At 43.6% G+C, this 21,688-nt stretch overlaps 1 protein-coding gene across 2 annotated transcripts in view; it reads left to right on the top strand.

The window, feature by feature from the left end:
- Positions 1-923: 923 nt before the first annotated feature.
- The window catches only part of SDK1 (sidekick cell adhesion molecule 1), a 715,166-nt gene continuing 694,401 nt past the window's right edge, over positions 924-21,688 (top strand). For both annotated transcript variants that reach the window (XM_065923726.1, XM_065923727.1), the window contains exon 1: positions 924-1,390. In XM_065923726.1, coding sequence (XP_065779798.1) covers positions 1,147-1,390 — 244 coding nt within the window. In that variant the 5' untranslated portion in view covers positions 924-1,146. The remainder of the gene's footprint in view (positions 1,391-21,688) is intronic.

Consider the following 21,688-nt stretch of genomic DNA (forward strand, 5'->3'; position numbering starts at 1 on the left):
CCCACCCCGCTTTGCGGGCGCCCAAGGCTCAGAACCAGGAGACTCTCCCCCTAGGAGACCCTCCCTCTAGTGAACCTCCCCCCTGGGAGACCCTCCCCCTAGTGGAGCCTACTCCTGGGAGATCCTTACCCTAGTGGACCCTCCCCCTGGAAGACCCTCCCCCTAACAGATGCTTCCCCTAGGAGACCCGCCCACCCCACGCTGGGAAGCAGCCCAAGCTGTGCTCCCGGCCGGCCGCTCATGACCTTGGACGCGCCTCCAAAGCCAGTGTCCACTCCTCTCAACAGGCGGCGGGTCTGGGTCTGCACCCACAGGTGCCTCTAGTTGCTGGGATCTGAAAACCCGATCCGGCGTGTTTCTCGCTTGCAATCCCGGCAACTTGGCGCCCAACCACCCGAGCGCCGAGCGGGCGGGAGGGGGCGGCTCCCCGGGGGCAGCAGGGAGGGCGGGCCGGGGCGCTGCGAGAGGGGCGCCCACTAGCCGCCCGCCCGCCCGCCAGCCAGCCCGCCCCGCGGCCGCACGTTAGAGCCCACCTGCGCGCGGGCGCGCCGGGGCCGGGCGAGGCCGGACCGCCCCCGCGGGAGCCGCCCGGGTCGCGCGTGCAGAGCCGGCGCCGGCCTGCAGTGCCCACCGCGCGTCCCTAGGGGGCGCAGCCGGCGCGGGAAGCCGCCCGAGTGGAGCCCCGGGGCCCGGCGCGAAATTCCAGGCGGGCGGGCGCGGCGAGTTTGAAAGCAGGCGAGGGCGTGGGGGCGGGACGCGGGGGGCCGCGAGCCACCTCCCCTCGGCCAATCAGCGGCGGCGGCGGGCGCGGGCGGGCGGCGCGTGCGGCCGGGCTGTGAATGGGGCGCGGCGGCGGCGGGCGAGCGAGCGGCGGCGCGCGGGCGGGCGCACTTTCTCCTCAGCGCCGGGCGGGGGCGGCGGCGTCTCCTCAGCGCCCGCCGGACCCTTGTAGAGACGCGGCGCGGCCCGGGCGCTCCGGCCGCGGAGCCGGCGTGACAGGCGTCTCCTCGCGGACAACTTCTCCCCCGCCGCGCCCCTCAGCGCCCGGCGCCCCTCAGCACTTGGACGCCCGGCTCGGAGGCCCCCGCCCGCCGTCCCGCTCTCGGGGCCCGAGGCCGGGGCCGGGGGCGGCGGCGGCTCCTCGGTATGGCCCGGGGCGCCCGGCTGGCGGCCAGCGGCGGCGGCGGTGCGGCGGGCCCGGGGCGGCCGCGGGGGTCCCGGCCCGGTCCCGAGCGGCGGCCCCGAGGAGCCCGCGCGGAGCCGGGGAGCCCCGGCGGGGAAGCGGGGGAGCGCGGCGGGCGGCCGGCGACAAAGTTGAGCGCGGGCCGGCGGCGCGGGTGGTGGGCGCTCGCGGCGCTGCAGCTGCACTTGCTCCGGGCGCTGGCTCAAGGTAAGCGCGGCGCGGACGCGGGCCGGGAGCGGGGAGGCGCCCCGAGGGCCGCTCGCCCGAACCTCCAAGTTGGGAGCCCTTCGCCCCTCAGCGCGCCGGGCGGCGCCCGCCTCTCGTCAGGGTCCGAGGCGCCGGCCACCTGGAGCCACTGCGCGCCCCCCACCCCCAGGCCCCGCCGCCCCTCAGGTCCGGCGCCCGAGCCCAGGGGGAGCCCGGCGGCTGGCGGAGCAGAACTTCGGGCGCCCGCAGCCTCGCCCTCGGCCCCGCGCCGCCCCCACCCGCCCCTGTGGCCCCCGGAGACCGCGCTGGTCTGAAGAGGTGCTGCCCCTTTGCCGGCGCCAAGTGACCACTTGAACGGGGAGGTGGCGTCTCTGCCGAGCCGAGTCTGGCCCCCGAAATCTGGGTTCTTTCCAAGACCCGTAACGTCCCACCCCCCGGCCCCCCGAGCATCCCTGCTCGCTGAAGTTTGCAGGTCTGGGGAGGATGAAGGTGGAAGCGGGAGGCGGAGAGGTGGCAGTACCTGGCTGCACGCGCCCTCTCGGTGCGGGCTTCACGGGGCCGCGGGCGGCTTCAGGGGCTTGGCTTCGATGGTCCTCGGCGTCGCGGGAGGCAGGGTGGATGGCAGATGTGAGCACTGAACTTAAATCAGTCGTGTTCGGTGTCCAGAGAAGGTGATGTGTGTGTAGCGACGGATCATGGTTTAAATGGAATCGCATCTCAAAGGTCTGATCTCAAAACTGTCATCAGATCGTGGAACAGCAGATAACTCATCCTTCTCCTGTGAATGTTAACCTGATTGATCCGCACTGAGGTCCTCCCCTCCCTCTCCCCAAGGCTTTCTTAAGTGCCCGCTCTCGTGTTTTGCTACATGGAAACAAATTGCCATATTTCTGGTTAATTTAACTCTCCTCCATTACTTGGAAAATTTTCGTTTCGCTTGTTTGTGCTTTTTTGCTTAATGACTGACTTTGGTAGAAAAGCATTTATTAAGTCGTTTTGTAAAATGGGATCTGGAGATTGCCAGAGAAGCCAGGTTCAAATGAGGAAATCTAAATCAGTTAGGGATGACCTTTAAGATAGAAAGGGTGTTTATTAAGTTTTCCTTTTTTGCCTCCCCCCCCCCCCCAAAACAGTGACTTGCACTTTACAGTAAGCTCTGAACCTTAATCCATGTAAAGATTTGTGTACAAGTTCAGGGTGGAAAAATCTGGCTTTGTTTTGAAATATATATATTTCAAGTTTTTATCAGTTTGAAGGCTGTCATTGTGTTGCTTTTTACAACTGTAATGTTAGTGACATTAACTTAAAACAAGTACTAAGACAAACTTTGTTAGGGAGGAGTATTTTATTCTTCATTAACAGTTAAAAAAAAAGAGGGGTATTTTACATTTACATGGTTTATAAAGTGTACAGATCTTTTAGTGTAAAATTTCAAATAGGTTGTCACAAATTTTAAATTCATTGACAGGTTTCTGTTCTCTGTGCTCTGTGAAATGTGTAATATATCCATCATTTTTTATATCGTATTGAAAATTCATATTACAGGGGAGATGTCACCATTTGACAAAAGCTCATGTATCTTGAAAATGAAAATTCTGGGGCTGCAATAGATTTCTGATGGAATGATGAGTTGGCCATATGCATGGGGAATGTATTCTCTTGAATCTTATCAGATAAAATGTAACATTCTAAATGGAACACTTACCACTAGGTTAGAACCAGCCAAAAGTACTATATTACTATGTAGCTAGGTGAAGCAATTCCTAATTCCTAATTGTTTCCTTCTAATGGCCTTTCATGTGGCTAGGCTTGGCCTTGATACCTTGGGAGAAAGTAATGGCCCTATAGACTAGTAAAAGTTACGTAGTTTCACAACCCAAGTTTTAAGCAAAGTAGGTAATTGACTGTGAAGTGAAACACCAAGTTCATGTCTTCTAACTGTAACTTTTTAATAGTCCTGGACTTTATTTCTACTCAGTAATGATAATTTGAATTACATAGTCTGCTTACTGGTGGGTGTTTGGGACTTTTCTCCATTGCTAAAGAGCCAAGTCTTTTTAGTTGTACAAGGCAGGTGGCAATGCATGCTTTCCGTATGTTGTCCACTAGGGAGCCACACTTGAGTGTTAAAGAAGGATGCTCTCTGGGGCGGAGGATGGCAGGGTCATATGTGTCATTTGTGTGAAGTCTGTGGTGCCTTAGCTTTCCTGCTGGACCATTACAAGCTTCCTGATTCTGATAATGCTCAATACTGCTGCTGCTAAGTCACTTCAGTGGTGTCCGACTCTGTGCGACCCCATAGAGGGCAGCCCACCAGGCTCCCCCATCCCTGGGATTCTCCAGGCCAGAATACTGGAGTGGGTTGCCATTTCCTTCTCCAATGCATGAAAGTGAAAAATGAAAGTGAAGTCGCTCAGTCGTGTCTGACTCTTCACGACCCCATGGACTGCAGCCAACCAGGCTCCTCCCTCCATGGGATTTTCCAGGCAAGAGTACTGGAGTGGGGTGCCATTGCCTTCTCCGAATGCTCAGTACAGCCTTGTGTTAAGGTTGTGTTCATCTAGTGGAGAAGGGTAGGAATGCACTTCTCAGTTACTGCTTGGGGTGGTTCACAGTTCTTTCTTAGTTTCTCCTTTGGAATTATTTCCAGCCTCTTGGACTCATGGTTCTCCAGCTGTGGTGTGGATCAGAATTACTTGGGGAATTGGGTGAACTTAGAGAGAGCCTGGGTGTTCATTGGAAGGACTGATGCTGAAGCTGAAACTCCAATACTTTGGCCACCTCACGCGAAGAGTTGACTCATTGGAAAAGACCCTGATGCTGGGAGGGGTTGGGGGCAGGAGGAGAAGGAGACGACAGAGGATGAGATGGCTGGATGTCATCACCGACTCGATGGACATGAGTCTGAGTAAACTCGGGAAGTTGGTGATGGACAGGGAGGCCTGGCGTGCTGTGGTTCATGGGGTCGCAAAGAGTCGGACACGACTGAGCTGAACTGAGGGCCAGCTCTTTCTGTTCTTCAGTGAGTCACACTGAAGTGGTGAACTTGTTCCCAGGTGTCCCTGATGATATGCACCAGAGTTTGAGAATCACTGTTTTGGCTTGCTTAGTTTTTCCTCATGCCATCACCTGTTGATTCCCATATTTCTCAAATGTGTTTGCATGTCCAAATCACCTGCGAGCTCTAAGCAATATGGAAGGCCGACTCTCATTCCCAAAATTTGTTTTAATTGACTTTTGGTTTGACGTGAGCATCAGGAGATTTAAAAACTCAGGTGGTTCCAGTGCTCAGTCAAGTTTGAGAACCAATGTTTTAGTTTTTTTTTTAATCTACGATTGCTTGATTTTTCCTTTAACCTTGTTTCTGGCTGATCTTGCGGTTCTGTAGACTGTGCACCCCCTTGCTGGACCACCCATAACTCCAGTGAGCTTTCTACACTTTTAGCTGATTTTCACTTGTTCCATGTTCAAGATCTCAAACTTTGAAATTTCTTCCAGACTTAATTAGCTTTTGAGTCACTCATTCTATTTATTCCTACCGACACTGTCAAGTTCCTGCTTTGTGCTAGTCTGGGGTTTGCATCAGAATCACCAGTGCAATTTAAAAATACCCTCATCTCTCTGGGCTCTACCTCCAACCAGCAGGTCTTTGGAGGGAGAATCTGTGTGTTTAAAAACTCTGCAGGGGATTTCTTGTGTTTTTGTGTTATGGTTTTATCCTTGTAGGCCAGTCTGATGATCATATCCAGTTCTCTGTCATCCATCCTTACCCTGACTTGCTGTGACCTGGCCTCCTACTTGGATTCCTTTTCTTGGGCAAATCTCAGCCTTGAGTAAGGTCTACTCTCCCCCTGGCTTGCTGAAGAAATCTCAAAACAGAGCTGCTTTGGTTCAATATAAATCTACCTTCATTTTGGGCCCTCCTTGCTTCCCATCCTCCCAGAGTGGTTTGTTTCCACTATTCGTCTTATTCCTACACCCACTTCTCCTCACATCTTTGTAATTTGAGTCTCAAGTGGAACTTGAGTTCCAGGCTGCCAGCTTCACCACAGTCTTCATGGTGCCACCCTTAGTAGCGTTCAGGTGCATCTCATTAGCCCATGGCTGGTTTAACAGATGGCAACTGGCCACTTGGTTGGTAGCCATCCTGTAGATCTAATAATAAGCGATTATCACCCTCTGTGCAGTCTTACGAATGGCCACCTGTACCTCACCCTTCCTGCGCCCTTATTATGTGCCAGACACGATGTGCTTTATAGGTAGGCTCATTTGTTCTTCACAACAACCCCAGGGAGTCAGGTAGCATTTTGTACTCACTTTGCTTACGGGGAAGCCGAGGTCCTGAGCTATTAACTAATTTGCTTAGGGTCACAGGGCTAGTGGTAGAACCAGATTGGAAGGCAGACTGCCTGATTCACGGTTTCTGTGCATAACCAGTGGACTGGGGTGTCTCCCGTGCAGCCTGTGGCTTTATGGGGGAGGGGGCAGGAGGGGGGACCAGTCTGATCAGTACCAGAGGGAAGATGGCGGCTGATGTTTTCCAAACGCTGTACTGAGTTACATGACCTCAAGGTTCAGGTTACCTTATTTACTGTTCCCATAGAACAATAAAAACTACATTAAACAGTCTGGGAAATGGAGAAGAATATGCATAACCCTCTGCATATACCTGTACCTCTCCTATAGTAAAATGACTTGCCGTTTTGCCTTTTCTTTTTGAAGATTTTTTCCCCTAATAATGTAAATACCAAATTACAATTGAGAATGGGATTGTGGCAGTCCGTTGGCAGATTTGAACCCCCCAAAATTGACCACTAGGAGCATACTAACCATTTCTTTGAAAGACACTTGGAAAATGCTCACTCAAGTACACGTATTTAAGTTCCTTAAATGGAAATAGAGAGGTGGGGTTTGTGAGGTACTGATCTTTTGTTAGCAGGCATTTTATCTAACCCCAGTTCAGTTTAGCTACATATTGGGATTATATCTAACCAGAAAGTTTCTTATGTCACCAAATATTGGAGTAAAGCAAAGTCACTCTGGAAAACTAAATGGGTGATGAAGTGGAATCAAACAAGATATTATACTTTAGTCCTACCTGTGTGTGTGCTCAGTCACATCGGACTTTTTGAGACTCCATGGACTGTAGCCCACCAGGTTCCTTTGTCCATGGGACTCTCCAGGCAAGAATACTGGAGTGGGTTGCCATTGCCTTCTCCAGGGGATCTTCCTGACCCAGGGATCAAACCTGCATCTCCTGCACTGGCGGGAGGATTCTTTGCCACCAGGGCCACCTGGGGAGCCCTCTAAATTCTGCCTACTAGTGGCCCTCATATTCTGTCCACCCTGAGTTCTCGGGTTGTTTCGTTGGGGGAACTTGGAGGGGGGAGGGAGTGCCTTCTCCCAGGTGTCCCTGAGGTCAGAGACCAGTAATGTCTGCTAAGTACGTCTAGAGACTGAAGCAGAGTGAAAACTCAGAAACTGGATTTTGACTAGGTTATGAGTTAAATTTCTGTAAGAAGTAAGGAAAGCAGTAGTTTTGAAAGTAGACTTTTTTAAGTCCAAATACATAAAAGCTGAGTAAAGTGAGGATGGGGAATGAAAATCAGGTTGAAAGGTATAGTACAAAGAGGAGTTAAAGTACAATTGTCTAAAAAATAAAAGTAAAATTCTCGATGTAAGTTTTATGTTCTGGCTAAGACTTGGGGTTAAGCAGTCACTGTGTTTACCTAAAGTAATTGGGCATTTTAATACATATATAGTCCCCTTCATTCTAATTTGACTTCCTCATTTCCATAAGGTATTTTCTTAAAATTTACCCTCAGTTTGTAAATCTTTTAATAAAACAGCTTTTATTTTTTATTTTAAAATATTAATTTTAGAAATTAATTATTTTAATTAAATTTAAATCATTTTAAATTAATTAATTAAATAAAAAATTTATTTAAAAAATAAAACAAAATAGTCTCTTTTAATATAAACATTTGTACCTTATTTTGTCACATGGGTCTGCAGTGATGGCATCTCATGTCATTCTTTTGTAGTAGTGCATAGAAATTAGTCTTATGCTTTTTTAATGATTCCCTGAAATAGAAAAGTCTCTCATAGTTTGATAAATACCACCTGCCAGTTATTGATCCCATACCTGACACCTGTTCTGGAGAAATACATTGTTACTAACCTTGCAGCTTTGCTACTTGGATACTACTCTTAGAGTTAGGGATGTATGGGAGCAGTGCTGCAGGCAGCGCTTGCTTGCTGTTTGCTCTTCTGGTGTTGAGGCGGTCTGACCCCCTGACAGGCCGCTCTGAAGACAGACTCATTGCCTTGGTCTGGTTTCAGGCTCCCTGTCCCCAGGGTCTCCTGTGGGTATTGTGGGAATGAGAACAGTTTATAAAGCTTTCCTAGGAAAAAGGTTATGGTGAATGCAAAAGGCATTGGGATAAGGGTCAGTAGGCCTGGTTTTATTTCATTCTGTAACTAGCTTGTCATGTTAGCAGGTCTGTTAGCTTCTGAGCTGATTTTTTCTCACCTGTGAGAGTCGGAGGTTAAACTGCACCTTCAGACTCGTTCTGCCATGTTTTTTTGAGCTGTATTTTGTCACATTTTTCTGCCCTTTACCAAGCTTCTTGGTATCCTTGTGTGTCCTCTTCTGGGGATTCTATAACTCCATATGTCTTAGCTCTTAGAACCTAATTCTCTTCATTTTGCTTTTGCTGTGGTGTTTACAATGTGGGAGACAACTAAGATGCAATATGATATTTCTCCTTAGGTGCTGCCATCTTACACATGATATATTTACTCTAGCCTGAAAGTGGTTCATACTCAAAATTTTAGGTTCTCTAAAATGAATTAGTGCCACAATTTATCAATGTAGACCTGAAGTTTGGAGGAATAAATTTCTTTAAAATGTGAGATGCTTATTTATTTAAATGGCTGGAAGAAAAAACTGCAAGACTAATTGAAATCTAGGAGGTAATTAATGCAGTGAGAAAATTTAAAAGAGGTGAAATAGTGATATGAGAATGTTTGTGTTTACTGGGCAGTGACCATCAGTAATTGATGGGATTAGTAGATACTGTCTGTTTCTGGGCGAAACCTAGTGCTGTGTTGGTTGCCTTCATTAGGGACTTTCAGTAAATCAAATGGTTCTCAAAATGCACAATAATTATTTTTCACTTTAAAAGGCTTAGCTGGCATGCTGTTGGTATACAGACAATGTCTAGTGAAGATAACAGCTATCAATTAAATCTAGTTTCTTAATAATGAATGTCAGTCAGATAAATCTTCTAATGTACTGATATTTGGAGATTAGCTTGTTGAACATGGTCCAAGTCTGTAGTTTCTGCAGTGTTTTTGGGATGCGAGTGTGTGTGTGTCTGTAACTTTGGGGATGTGGGCTTATGAGAATGGGCTAGACTCCTGGGCCCGTATTATCACCTAGATAAATTTAGCCTTTGATGTAGTGTTTTGTTGCCTTTTCTCTCTTCTAGAACTCTCCTCTGTATTCTAGACATGATTCTTTATTGTGAGAGGCTTGGAAGCTCTCATATAGTAAGCTTGATTTTTATGAAGATGAATGATCTTTCCAAGAGAAAGGATACAGGAAGGCAACTAAAGAATGACTATGGCAATTGGAAGAGGAATATGGCTACTCAGAGTGATGTTAGTTACCTTTATTAAGAATTTTACCAACCCAAGCAGGCTAGTTGAGAAAGTTAGATTTTGGGTGAGGAGAGATAGCATAGCTTATATCACATGGGTATAACCTGTTCATGTGTTACATCCACAGGTATCTGTGGGTTTTTCTCTTTAGTGTGAGCCTTAATTTTGTATATATTTGTGGTTGAAGGTCAGTTCTATCTCACCTTCCCTCTAGGTGTTAAATGTGATGCAAAAAGAATAGGAGGTTTTGACTTTGTGGACCAAGCCCTCTGTACAATGAGTGTCAGTGTTGATTTAATACATGAACCACCAGATGGCAACAGGAAAAGTATTTATATAGGATGTAATCTCTAGTTTGTGTAGCTATTTTTTCCCCCTCCCTCCTATGGTACACTGCTTTTCAGCACTTCATGCAATATATAAAATTCTCGGCTATAAGCAAGGTGAATTCCTAATACCTTACAATGCAAATCATAGCCAGGAAATAAAGTAGTGGTAAAGTATTACTTGGGGGGAAAAAGACATTTTATTTACATGAGTGCATATGTAAACTGTTCCCAGAGGGAGTGAGTTTCCAAGGATGCAACTTCATGATTTATATTATTGTACAGTTATGCTTTTTCTACTAATTTTTTTTATTTAGTGTTTAGCTCTACAGCAATCTATGATGATTTGCAGAACATAAAAGAAAACATGGCTCTTAGCCTCCAGCATTTTATGTAACACCTTTAAAAGGAGGAGATACATGAGTTAACAAATATTGTGTGTATTTATGTATTTTCTGGCCAAAGGTATTTTCACTTTATGTGGAATTTGTTTTTGCTTTGTAGGTGTGTCCCCCTTTTCGAAGTGTGTCTTCTTGGCTTTTCTAAGGATTTTTTTTCCCCCCTTAGCTAAGACTCTCTTGGTTGCAAACTAGAAACTCAGTCTGAATGCCTTAAGAAAAAATGATTTTATTGAAGGCATCTTGGGGTATCAGTGTTACAAGAAGAATACTTTGAAACTTGGCAAATTTAGGATTCAACTCCATCTCCGGGATGAGTTCAGTTCAGTTGCTCAGTTGTGTCCAACTCTTTGCAACCCCATGGACTGCAGCACACCAGGCTTCTTTGTCCATCACCAACTCCAGGAGCCTACTCAAACTCATGTCCATCATGTCAGTGATGCCATTCAACCACCTCATCCTCTCGTGTCCCTTTCTCCCACCTTCAATCTTTCCCAGCATCAGGGTATTTTCAGATGAGTCAGTTCTTTGGATAAGGTGGTCAAAATATTGGAGTCTCAGCTTCAGCATCAGTCCTTCCAATGAACATTCAGGACTGATTTTCTTTAGAATTGACTGGTTGGATCTCTTTGCAGTCCAAGGGACTCTCAAGAGTCTTCTCCAACACTACAGTTCAAAATCATCAATTCTTCCACACTCAGCTTTCTTTACAGTCCAACTCTCACATTCATACATGACTACTGGAAAAACCATAGCTTTGACTATATGGACCTTTGTTGGTCAAGTAATGTCTCTGCTTTTTAATATGCTGTCTAGGTTGGTCGTAGCTTTCCTTCCAAGGAGCAAGTGCCTTTTAATTTCATGGCTGCAGTCACTATCTGCAGTGATTTTGGAGCCCCCCAAAATAGTCTCTCACTGTTTCCATTGTTTCCCCATCTATTTGCCATGAAGTGATGGGATGGGATTCCATGATCTTAGTTTTCTGAATGTTGAGTTTTAAGCCAACTTTATCACTCTCCTCTTTCACTTTCATCAAGAAGCTCTTCAGTTCTTCACTTTCTGCCATAAGGGTGGTGTCATCTGCGTTTCAGAGGTTATTGATATTTCTCCCAGCAATCTTGATTCCAGCTTGTGCTTCATCCAGCCCGGCATTTCTCATGATGTACTCTGCATATAAGTTAAATGAACAGGGTGACAGTATACAGCCTTGATGTACTCCTTTCCCGATTTGGAACTGGTCTGTTGTTCCATGTCCAGTTCTAACTGTTGCTTCTTGACCTGCATACAGATTCCTCAGGAGGCAGGTCAGGTGGTCTGTATTCTTATCTCTAAGAATTTTCCACAGTTCGTTGTGATCCATGCAGTCAAAGGCTTTGGCGTAGTCAATAAAGCAAAAGTAGATGTTTTTCTGGAACTCTCTTGCTTTTTCAATGATCCAACAGATGTTGGCAATTTGATCTCTGGTTCTTCTGCCTTTTCTAAATCCAGTTTGAACATCTGGAAGTTCACTGGAGCCAAAGATTCAAAACCTCTCAGATGCTGTCCTCTTTGTCTTCATCTCTGTTTGCTTCTGTTTCTCTGTTGGGGTCCTTCTTGATGCTAACTGAAATTGCCTTTCTCTTTGTGACTAAAATGGACTGTCACCAGTCTCTGCATTCTTACTGTCTCAGACTCTGAAATAAAGATTGAATTAATGCTTTGGTTGTGAAATAGTCAGATTTGTATTTTAAAAGCATTATCTTGAGAAGAAAAAAAAATTTTGATTGCAAAATTGAGAATGGGTTGGGAGAAACCAGAATGCCTATAGACAAGTTAGACGGTGTCACCTTTTGACGTGAGAGAAAGTTATAGCTTGGGCCAGGGTGGTAGAGTTGGAGATGGGAGAGGAGGACGGATGGGTTGAGAGAGAAATAGGGGACAAAAGATGAACAGGATTTGGCAATAGGTTGGATACAGAGGCTGAGTGAGAATGTCAGGGGGTAGCACCCAACTTTCCGACTTGCCTGACTGGTTGATTAGGGGAGTCAGTCACTGAGGTTAGACTACCTTAGTTTGGGCAGGGTGATCATGATTTTCAGTGTACTAATGTGAGGTACCTTTGAGGCATCCAGACACACTTGTCAAGAAGATGTTTGGATCTTATTTCTGCAGTTAGAGGATAGCTCTGGGCATTTGATATAATTACTTGTGGAGATAATATAGCTTGTTTAAGAGGATAGACTTGGCATAAATAAAATCGACCCATAAAAGCTAGCTGTGCTTCCTTGGGTTGGCTACTTAATCTTCTTTAAGCATTATTTCTCATCCCTGAAGTATACTTGTACAATGTACCTTCTTAATTGTACCTACTTCATATAGCTTTTGTGAGGATCAGTTGATGTGATCACAGATAAGGAAGGTAGTTAGCACCTAGCCAAGTACATAGTACATCTCCAGCATATGTTAGGTGGTGGTATGGTTGTTTACACTTTTGTGAAGAGGAATCATGCCTCATTCATTTTGTCTTTTCCCATAGTTCTGAAGTGTTAGTTACTCAGTCGTGTCAGACACTTTGTGACCCCATGGACTTGTAGCCCACCAGGCTCCTCTGTCTATGGAGATTCTCCAGGCAAGAATACAGGAGTGGGTTGCCGTTTTCTTCTTTAGGGGGCTCCTCCTGACCCAGTGATTGAACCTGGGTCTCCTGTATTGAGAGAGCCATCAGGGAAGGAACAAGCCGCTAGGACAGAATGGGGGCCTGTAAACAGTTGCCGTGACCAGAGTGTGGTCATGTCAGTGCGGCAGTGACTGCCTGGTTACACTGAAGGAGGAGGAGAGTGACTGATGAGAAGGAGTTTAATACGAGGACCGAGAGAAGGTCGTTGGACTTGTTGATACAGTGGTAAATGTTGATTCTGTTTAGTATAATTTCACTAGAGTTGTAGGACTATAAGGCAGATTGAAGTGGATTAAAGAATGAATGGATGGTGAGAAAATGGAGTCAACAGGTGTTTTTCTCATACTGTTAAAACTGTAGCAAGCAAAGAACTACAAAGGCATTTGAAGTGTGTAGTGACAATGCCTTGGGAATATTTATTTTTTCCAATTTGAAAACTGTTCTCAAGGCTGAAAAAAATTGTGGGCTGTTGTCATCTGGCAAAATTGTAAGTAATCATCACAATTCTCTGAAGTGACCAATTCACAGTTTCATAGTTTGTGACTCCTGGAGGCTTCTAGCAACTTGCTACTGGAGCTGATGTAGAAGACCTCCACTCCCACCCTGCTGTAAACACATTGCAACTGTGGACAAAAGAGAACAAGGACAAGTGGGAGCATTCCCGAGCCTGGGGAACCAGGGATCCCAAGGGTCAGAAGTGGAAAGAGAATTCAAAGCCAGGGTATAATTGGGACCTCAAGGGCAGGTGGTTTTAGATCTGGGTATAGGACCCAAGGGTCTCATGAAGGAACAGGAGACATGGTCTTAGTCTGCTTAAAGAAGGAAGGCAAAGTTGGGGTCTTCCAGTATAAAATCTTGAAGGGTGTCCCATCTGTGAAAAGAAGACTAGAAAATCTTGCCCACTAGACTGAGGGAGTACAAAGAAACATGTTGTCCTCCTGAGGCTGTGTGTAACTAGGAATAAAAAAAGCAAGTCCATACATCACATTGGGGGTAGGTTGAAATTTAACATTTGTTGCAGTGTAACTTACCCTCAAGCTAAGAAATTAGCACAAAATCTGGTCCAGAGCTGTGGGAGCCCTCAGAAATAAGTGTGAAGCTGTCCTGCAGAGCAGAGGTACAGCCTGGGACTCGATAGAAGGAACCACTCGTGCTAAGGATGGACTTGGAATAGAGCATGCCAGTCACACCGGGAAATGAATCATCACGAAGGAGCTGTGGCAGACGTTGTAAATAGGAGAAAGGTGCTCCTGGGACATGGGACAGAAATCACTTGGTTAGAATTATTAGCGATAATAAGACTACAATGAAAGAACATCACAGATTGGGAAGAGAACACATAGATTTGGAAAGGAACCAAGTAGAATTTCTAGAAACCTCAAGTAACCTAGTGCATAGGTTTTAATAAGTTTTAATTTTAATGATATTATGTACAAAAACTTTGCAGCATGTAGCTTGTGTTCAGTGAAAATTAGTGATTTTAAATTTGTGTTTTACATAAATTATGAACTAATACATATATATTAAATATAAATGCAAATCACAAGAGTATTATGTATGAATGCAGTAGTGTAGTTGGCCTCAAAAGATGCTGTCTTCTAAGAATGACTCTGGTACCCAGCAGGGAACCCCATTGACTGTTTTTCTGCTCTGTCATTTCTTGATTTGTTTTCATGGAGTTTTGCAAAGTCCTGCAGCTTCAGTGCATAGTCCACAGCTGAGAGGATATAAATGAAGAGAAAACTATTGATCTTTGACGGGTTCTGAAGAAATTGCTTGGGAGAGAGAGTGGAAAATGAGTGGTTAAGACTTATGAAATTTAGTACAAGAAAGTTCACTGTTACCTTCTGTGAGTTTCCTGAAAGAGAAAATAGAATGGGAGAGAGACTCTTCAAAGATATAGTGGTTGACATTTTTCCATAATAAATGCAAGGCTTACTTCTTAGGTTCAGGAAGCACAGTGAACCCCAAGCAAGATATAAACAATTCCATGCCTAGACACATTGTACCTGAAACACTAGAAACAAGATAGAAGCAGCTGGAGGAAAGTCATTGTCTAGACTAAAAAATGTTTTGTTGGTAGCAGACGGTGATAGACTATTATCTTCAAGGTGCTTTTGGAGACATCAGCCTGGCATTCTGTATCCATGTGAAGTAATAGTCAAGGGTAAAAATGAAACAGAAGTTTTGTAGATGAAGACCTAGTCGATCACTTTTGCTGAAGGAACTACTGCAAGATGTACTTCAGGAAGAGAGAAATTGAAAACTGAAAGGAGGAGTGAAATACAAATAGTGAAGTGCTGTCAGAGGGTTCAGAATCTGGCAGATCAGCTAAACAGAATCCTGGTAGGGCTACGAGTAGGCAGGTCAGTTAAAGTCTGGAATTCAGCTTAGCACTTGGGAACACAAAGATGAAGGGTTCAGGCAAAAAAGACGCTGGGCAACAGCAGTGATGAATTCCTTGTCTACATGATAAGATTCTTGCCACTTTGGGCCAATGTTAAGACCTCCATGTTTAGCCAACACATTCCATAGTGACCTCCTTAACATTCTGAATTGGGGTCTTAGCTGTGGAAAAGTAGGACTTGAATCTTAGCTGTCAGAGATTCAATGCACAAGGGTAAACTACATTTAACATTTGAAGGAAAGCACACATATGGAGGGAGGACCATGGTTAAGATACAAAGAAGCTCAGTGAAGGAGGATAAATTGCAGATGAGAGTGTTGACTTTGGCCATTTTGTGTCAACTTGATATGATTGGCTAGTGGTTTTGACCAACTCCTGGACTTTGAAAATTGCTTAAATCTCATATCACAGTATTATAAAAACAACAGTCATCTGGATCTGAACTTTACTGTTCCCTGTGGGATCACAAGTGTGAAAGGAAAGTTGTGGTATGCTTTTATGTGGATAGATACTCTATAGCAAGTTAAAATCTATAGTTTAGCATTTTTATTATCTGGAAATACAGCTTAAGAGGACTTTTAGAAACTACAGTTCTTTGTTTTGCAAGTTGCTCTTTCTTGGGTAAATAAACTTAATTTCATCATAGAGACTATTGAGAATAAAAAACTCTAAAAGACAAACAAAACCCAAAACCCATTCGCCCTTCTCCGAAGTCAGCTAGTGAGGAAACACTGGGTGTCCTAACCTGCTCTGACCCCCATCCCTCCACTTTGGGGACTGAGTTGGGTTGGATGGAGTCCCGTGCCCTGTGTGTGATAGTCAGCGTCAGGCAGCTCTTACAGAGTGGTGAGGCCCGAATTTTTACGGCATCTTTTCTAGTGGCTGATGTAGCACATGAGAAAACTACTGTACTATGTTGGTGTTAAAAAGATGCTGTGGAAGTGAATCTAATTGACATGGAAGGATGTTCAGAATATATTAGGTGAAAAATGAGGTTATAGCATGGTTTGTCCAGTGTGATAGCATGTCTTTATTGAGTGCTTCTCAATATGTGCTAAGGCCTGTCTATGCAAGATCTTATCTTGTGACAGTCCCTATTTCGTAGATGCGGAAATTGAGGTACAGGGAGTTTGAGGTCACCCACTTAGTAAGTGATGCAAGTGGCCTTTGAACGTAGTTCTGGCCAACTCCAGTGCCCCTGCTCCTGCGCCGGCCCTGTGCTGCCCGCTGCGTGTGACCGAGCACGTGTGGTGGGGTGTTTCTGACGCTGGGTCGTTCATTCGTGCATCAGTAGAAAAGGACCTGGGACGCAGTGTGCCAGGACGTTGGGAGCACTGGCTCGTGATGACTTTATTTCCTTTTAGTTTCCTCTAATTTCTAATTATTCTATAATGGCCTGGGGTTGCTTTTGAAATCAGAAATAGCATAAAATCTTACAGAACGGTATAACAGACTAAAAAAGGTAATGGGGATATAATTTTAAGTCAGAAATGGATAAGAAATTACTGTTTTATATTCAGCAAGTATGGTTGAAGGAATAGACTAGTCTGCTTCAAGTGCTTATCTCTGTTTTATGGGAAATTTTTCTTTTTTTCTGTAAGTTCTAAGTTTCAAACAATAAGCATTTATAACTTTAAAAAAATTGTGAAAGCAATTATTATTTGCCATAATGTGATATTAGTGAATTTTGGGAGGAATATGGTATTAAAGTAATTTAGTGGTTCAGCCTGAGATTGCATTAATGGAGACTTGAGATTTTGGTGCTTTTTTTCTATTCAAGGAAAATTAAATTATTGTTTGGGGCCTTATTTTATTCACCTACTTGAAAAAGGCATTCAGTATCTTAAATTACAGACTTAGTGTGAGAACAAAAACTCCTTTGAAAGATGAGTTGATAAACACATTTATACCATCACTGTTTTAGTTAGTGATGTTTAATATTTTATGATTCTGGTGTCACTTCTCCCAGTAACAGCTCTGATATCAAATACTTTTAATAAGTTTAAATTTTAATGATATTATGTACAAAAACTTTGTAGCATGTAACTTGTGTTCAATGAAAATTAGTGATTTTAAGTTTGTGTTTTACATAAATTATGAACTAATACATATATATTAAATATAAATGCAAATCACAAGAGTATTATGTATGAATGCAGTAGTGTAGTTGGCCACAAAAGATGCTGTCTTCTAAGAATGACTCTGGTACCCAGCAGGGAACCCCATTGACTGTTTTTCTGCTCTGTCATTTCTTGATTTGTTTTCATGGAGTTTTGCAAAGTCCTGCAGCTTCAGAGCTTTTCTGGTTCTTGCTGACCTTGAAGTTTACATGCTTAACTTTTCCTCAAGTCTATTTTCCAGTATGACCTCCTTTTGCTTAAGCTAGCCTGTGTAGTTTTTTCTTGGAGAAAACAATATTCAGACCTTTTAAGCTTGAGTTTTAGAGCTGGGTTCAAATCCTGGGTTTGCCATTTATAAACTATGTCACTTTGGGCAAGGTACATAACCTGTCCGTTTCAGTTGCTCATTTATGAAATCAGAAGTTAGTATCTCTTCACAAGGTTTTTATAAGGATTAGAAGAGAAAATGTATGGGAAGGCAGAGTAAGCACTGTCAGTAATTTTGAACTGTATTATAAATTAAAGTACTGTACAAGTTCTAATAGTAACTATTTCAAGGCAAGCAAAGGAACATGTACTGAATTCTGAATGGGCGTATTACTCATTAAACTATAACGAATAGATTTGGTCTTTGCCTGTTTTGATCTTGCTTTCATCTTAACCACATTCTAGATTAATTGGAAAGGGAAAATTCCTTCCTCTAACCCTGCTTGAGGCGCTGTTGTGCCTTCAGCTCCCCCTCCGTTTCTGTGGCTTGGCTGCCTCCTGTGGCTGTGCTCCCCTTGGCCTCCAGGCGTGGGCTCTTCTCTGTTCCTGTCCCCTTGGCTTTCTGTTCTGAGGGTCTTGTTCTCCCCTTCCTCACCAAGGCCGCTTCCCTGCAGTCTGTCCTCCGCGTTCACCAATTTCTGTGTGTGGCCACGTTTAGGATGTGAGCAATGTTAATAGGTGCCCTTTGATTGTGAAAACATCTAGAAATGGTGCTTTATTAAAGTAGATGTGCCGTTGTGGTTCTTAAGCCTCTTTCTTTCATTTAGTTTTGGTAAGCAAGGAGGCTTAAGCTGTCTTTTCATGACAGGATTTTAGTTTACAATTATGTGTTATTATGTAGTGCTTATTCCTTATGAAAAATTATGAGTGGGAAAAGGATCTACCTTTCTCATCCTGGTCCTTTCTACTTGAAGTCATCAGTGTTCTCTGTTTGATTATTCTCTCAGTGATAATTTTTGTGTAAGGCAACCGTATATGTGTATCTTCCCCCCCACCCTTTAGCGTTATACAAATGGTAGCGTACTGTTAGATACTTTGGAGATTGGCCTCAGTGTGGTTAGTTTTTCACTTAATAATGTGTCATTTCATGTTACCAAATACAGATGTATCTTACTTTTAAATATATATATAGAAAATGTGCTTGTAAGTCATTGGCTATGGTGTATTGGCATTATAACATGATGATATCTTGAGTTTTAGAGCTGGATTCAAATCTTGGGTTTGCCATTTATAAACTGTCACTTTGGGCAAGGTACATAACCTGTCTGTTTCAGTTGCTCATTTATGAAATCAAAAGTTAATATCTCTTCACAAGGTTTTTATAAGGATTAGAAGAGAAAATAAATGTAAAGCACTTAGCACAATGGCTTGCTTAATATTAATAAATCATAGCTGTTTTTATGCTCCTGAATTTATCAGATCAAATGAACCGCTAATGTGTTTCTCCTTCCTCAACTAAAGTAGAATACACAGGAGGCATTACATGTTTCTTGATCTCTGAGCTAAGCTTGGTTGTCCTTTTTCTTCCAGTCTATTATTGTTTGTATTCTCTCCCGCTCCCCTCCTCACCCTCTCCCCAGTCAGTAATGTGTATTTCTTTTACTTGCGTGGTTTCTTACTGATCAGTGGTATCCTCCTGCCCTTGCACTGTTGCTTTTCAGTTGCTAAGTCGTGCTGACTCTGTGACCCCGTGGACTGCAGCACGCCAGGCTTCCCTGTCCTCCACTGTCTCCCGGAATTTGCTCAAACTCATGTCCATTGAGTCGGTGATGCCATCTGACTATCTCATCCTCTGTTGCCCCTTTCTCCTCCTGCCTTCGGTCTTTCACAGCATCAGGGTCTTTTCCAGTGAGTTGACTCTCTGCCTCAGGTGGCCAGAGTTAAGTGCTATCATTTGTGCTTTAGTATAAACCTCAGCAGAGAAGGCGTATTTCTGTTGATGATTCTCTGGAGTGAATTTAATATTGGCAATCACATTTAGTCATGTCACTAGACAGGATGATTCTTCTTGTGACTGGGATTTCAACTGGGATAGAACTGAGATTTGGATACAAATTGGCAGAGAGGGTTAAGTGTGGGCCTGAGATTCTACAGAGGCACTTCAACTGTGGGCCTGTCTGGAAGTGGCCCTAGGAGGCCGAACCATACCGGGGGAGTGTGTGTGTGCATGGGTGGATGTATGCAGTGATACACTGTTCACTAAAAACTATCAGGAGAAGTCAGAGGCAGTGCGTTCTCGCAGGGAATAGTATGCAGGGTATGGTGTGTTTTTATAAAAAAGAAAAAAAATTGGTGTGTATAAAACAGATGAGCTTCCTTACTGAGCTCTTTTAATGTTCTGCTCCAGGGTACAAGCTGTCTAGCTGTGGGAAGCCCCCAGCCTTTTCCACAGGGGAGGCATGAGTCTCACCTGATGGTGTCTGCCAAGCTGCCACACTTGGAGAACTGAGGATTGGTACACCCAGGAGTACTTGTGGACCTTTTAAGGGGGTTGAGTGCCTAGGGGCTTAACTGCCCAGTTTAAGGTATTAATTCATATCAGTGTAATTTCATCTGTTCCCACCAACTTGTGTGGCCTAAACAAGCTGGCTTTTATTTGAGAGGTTTCTTTTGTCCTCTCTTCAAGATTGCATTTTCTGACTTCTTGGCTGTGATAGGTTTCTGTTACCTGAATAATACATATGTGCACTGTTTGATAATCTTAACGTTTTGTCCCCATTGAGTTTCTATCATATGTTGTGGTCGTGAGTGAGGGTCTATTATCTACTCCCAAGGTATCTGGTGATGGTCTGCATGTCCTTGATCTGTATATTGCCAACTCAGATAGCCTTTCTGCCATGGAACTGTAATCACTGAAAGAAATATATAGAGATGTAGCAATTGAAATACATTTGAAATGTTCTGTTCAGGGAGTTCACTTTTGTTACGGTTTCTTTACATTAAAAATCTGATTTCCTCCATTTGTCTAGATCTATTCCATTCTTAGAAATTCTTTTTTTTTTCATTTACTTTTCTGAAAATTTGAACATTTAAAGAGATGACAGCTCAACTCTGTACCAAGGCTTTCTGAGAAAGTGAGAGAATGAATTTCATTTTAGAATAGCTCAGAAGTGGTAGAGGGTGTGGTGTGGCAGAATCATAGTTCTTCTGCCTTTTGAAACCAGCCTTCCAGATTCATTTCTCCTTGCCCCATTCTATCTGATGTGTGGGTTTAAGAAGCACCAGATGATTCTGCCTATTACACAATTTCCCTCTCCCTCTCTCCTCACCCCTTGTACATGGATAAATACACTCAAAGAGTTAACCATTCTAATTCCAGACATCTTTGTCCTCTTTTGCAGTTGGAGGTTCCTCGCACCCCACCACCCTGCCTCCCGCCATCCCATGTTCTTATCTTATACATAATACCTTGGACTGTATGAAGAAAGCTACAAGTAAAATTAAAATATATGCATTTTTCTTTTATATAGAATGAGAACTTGTGTTCCTGTAGATTGCTGCTTAGCATTCAGAATTGTGTATTTCAGCATCAGAGTTCCTTCTTTAAAAAACTGGCCATGTTTAATATTGAGTTTTTGTTTGTTTTGGTTGGTATATGAACACTCTAAAGATAGAGGAAGCTGTCTGACTAATTTTTGTTGTTTACAAATAAGTCATTAGAAATCAAACCAAATCTGTAGTGCCAGTTCATGGTCTTTGTAGATTTTTGTCAAATATCTTACACATTTTAAGCAATTTCTGTTTTACTCATAATTGCAAACATCCCAGAATTACTCCTTCCTGAGGTACAAAGTTTGTTCAGCTACTTATCTTTTTTAAGAAAGGAAATAAAAGACCTTTCATATATCTTTTGCTGATTATAGAATAATACCAGACTTTGTTTATAGTGTTAAACTTGACAAAAAATGTTTAAAGTAATTTTGATCCCAGGAATTAGATAAATTAGTACTTTGGTCTGGCTTAGAAATATGAAGTAAGGTTAGGCAGCCTTACTTTAAACCTTGTACTTGATAAAAATTGAATGTTGCCTGTACTTGATAAAAATTGAATGTTGCCTGTGGACTTGGACAGAGAGGATCACAAAGTTCTTGAAGTTTCTGTGTTTTTCTTCTGAAATGTAACTTTTCTAACCTAACATAGGGTCTAGGTATGTCTTGCTGTGCTAAAATTTTAAGATACATCAGAACATGTCTACTGAAGGCTCTTGAAATGAAGATTAAGTGTATTTATTGTACGTAAAAAGAATCTTTTTTTTTTTTTTTGAAACCCAAAAATCTTTAAAAAATGACCTGGAAAACAGATGATACTACAAAATCTTTTGACAGATTGCTTAGAAGCTTCAAAATCAAAGTCAAAATGAATTAGGAAGTCATCTTTGATTTTCCTGGGTCATTTGATTTGTGTAGATTTCCCTGTCACGTGTAAGGTGCTCATGACAGAGTAGAGTATAGTGCTCGTG

The sequence above is a fragment of the Muntiacus reevesi genome, chromosome 2 (genome assembly GCF_963930625.1).
Source record: "Muntiacus reevesi chromosome 2, mMunRee1.1, whole genome shotgun sequence".
NCBI lineage: Eukaryota > Metazoa > Chordata > Mammalia > Artiodactyla > Cervidae > Muntiacus > Muntiacus reevesi.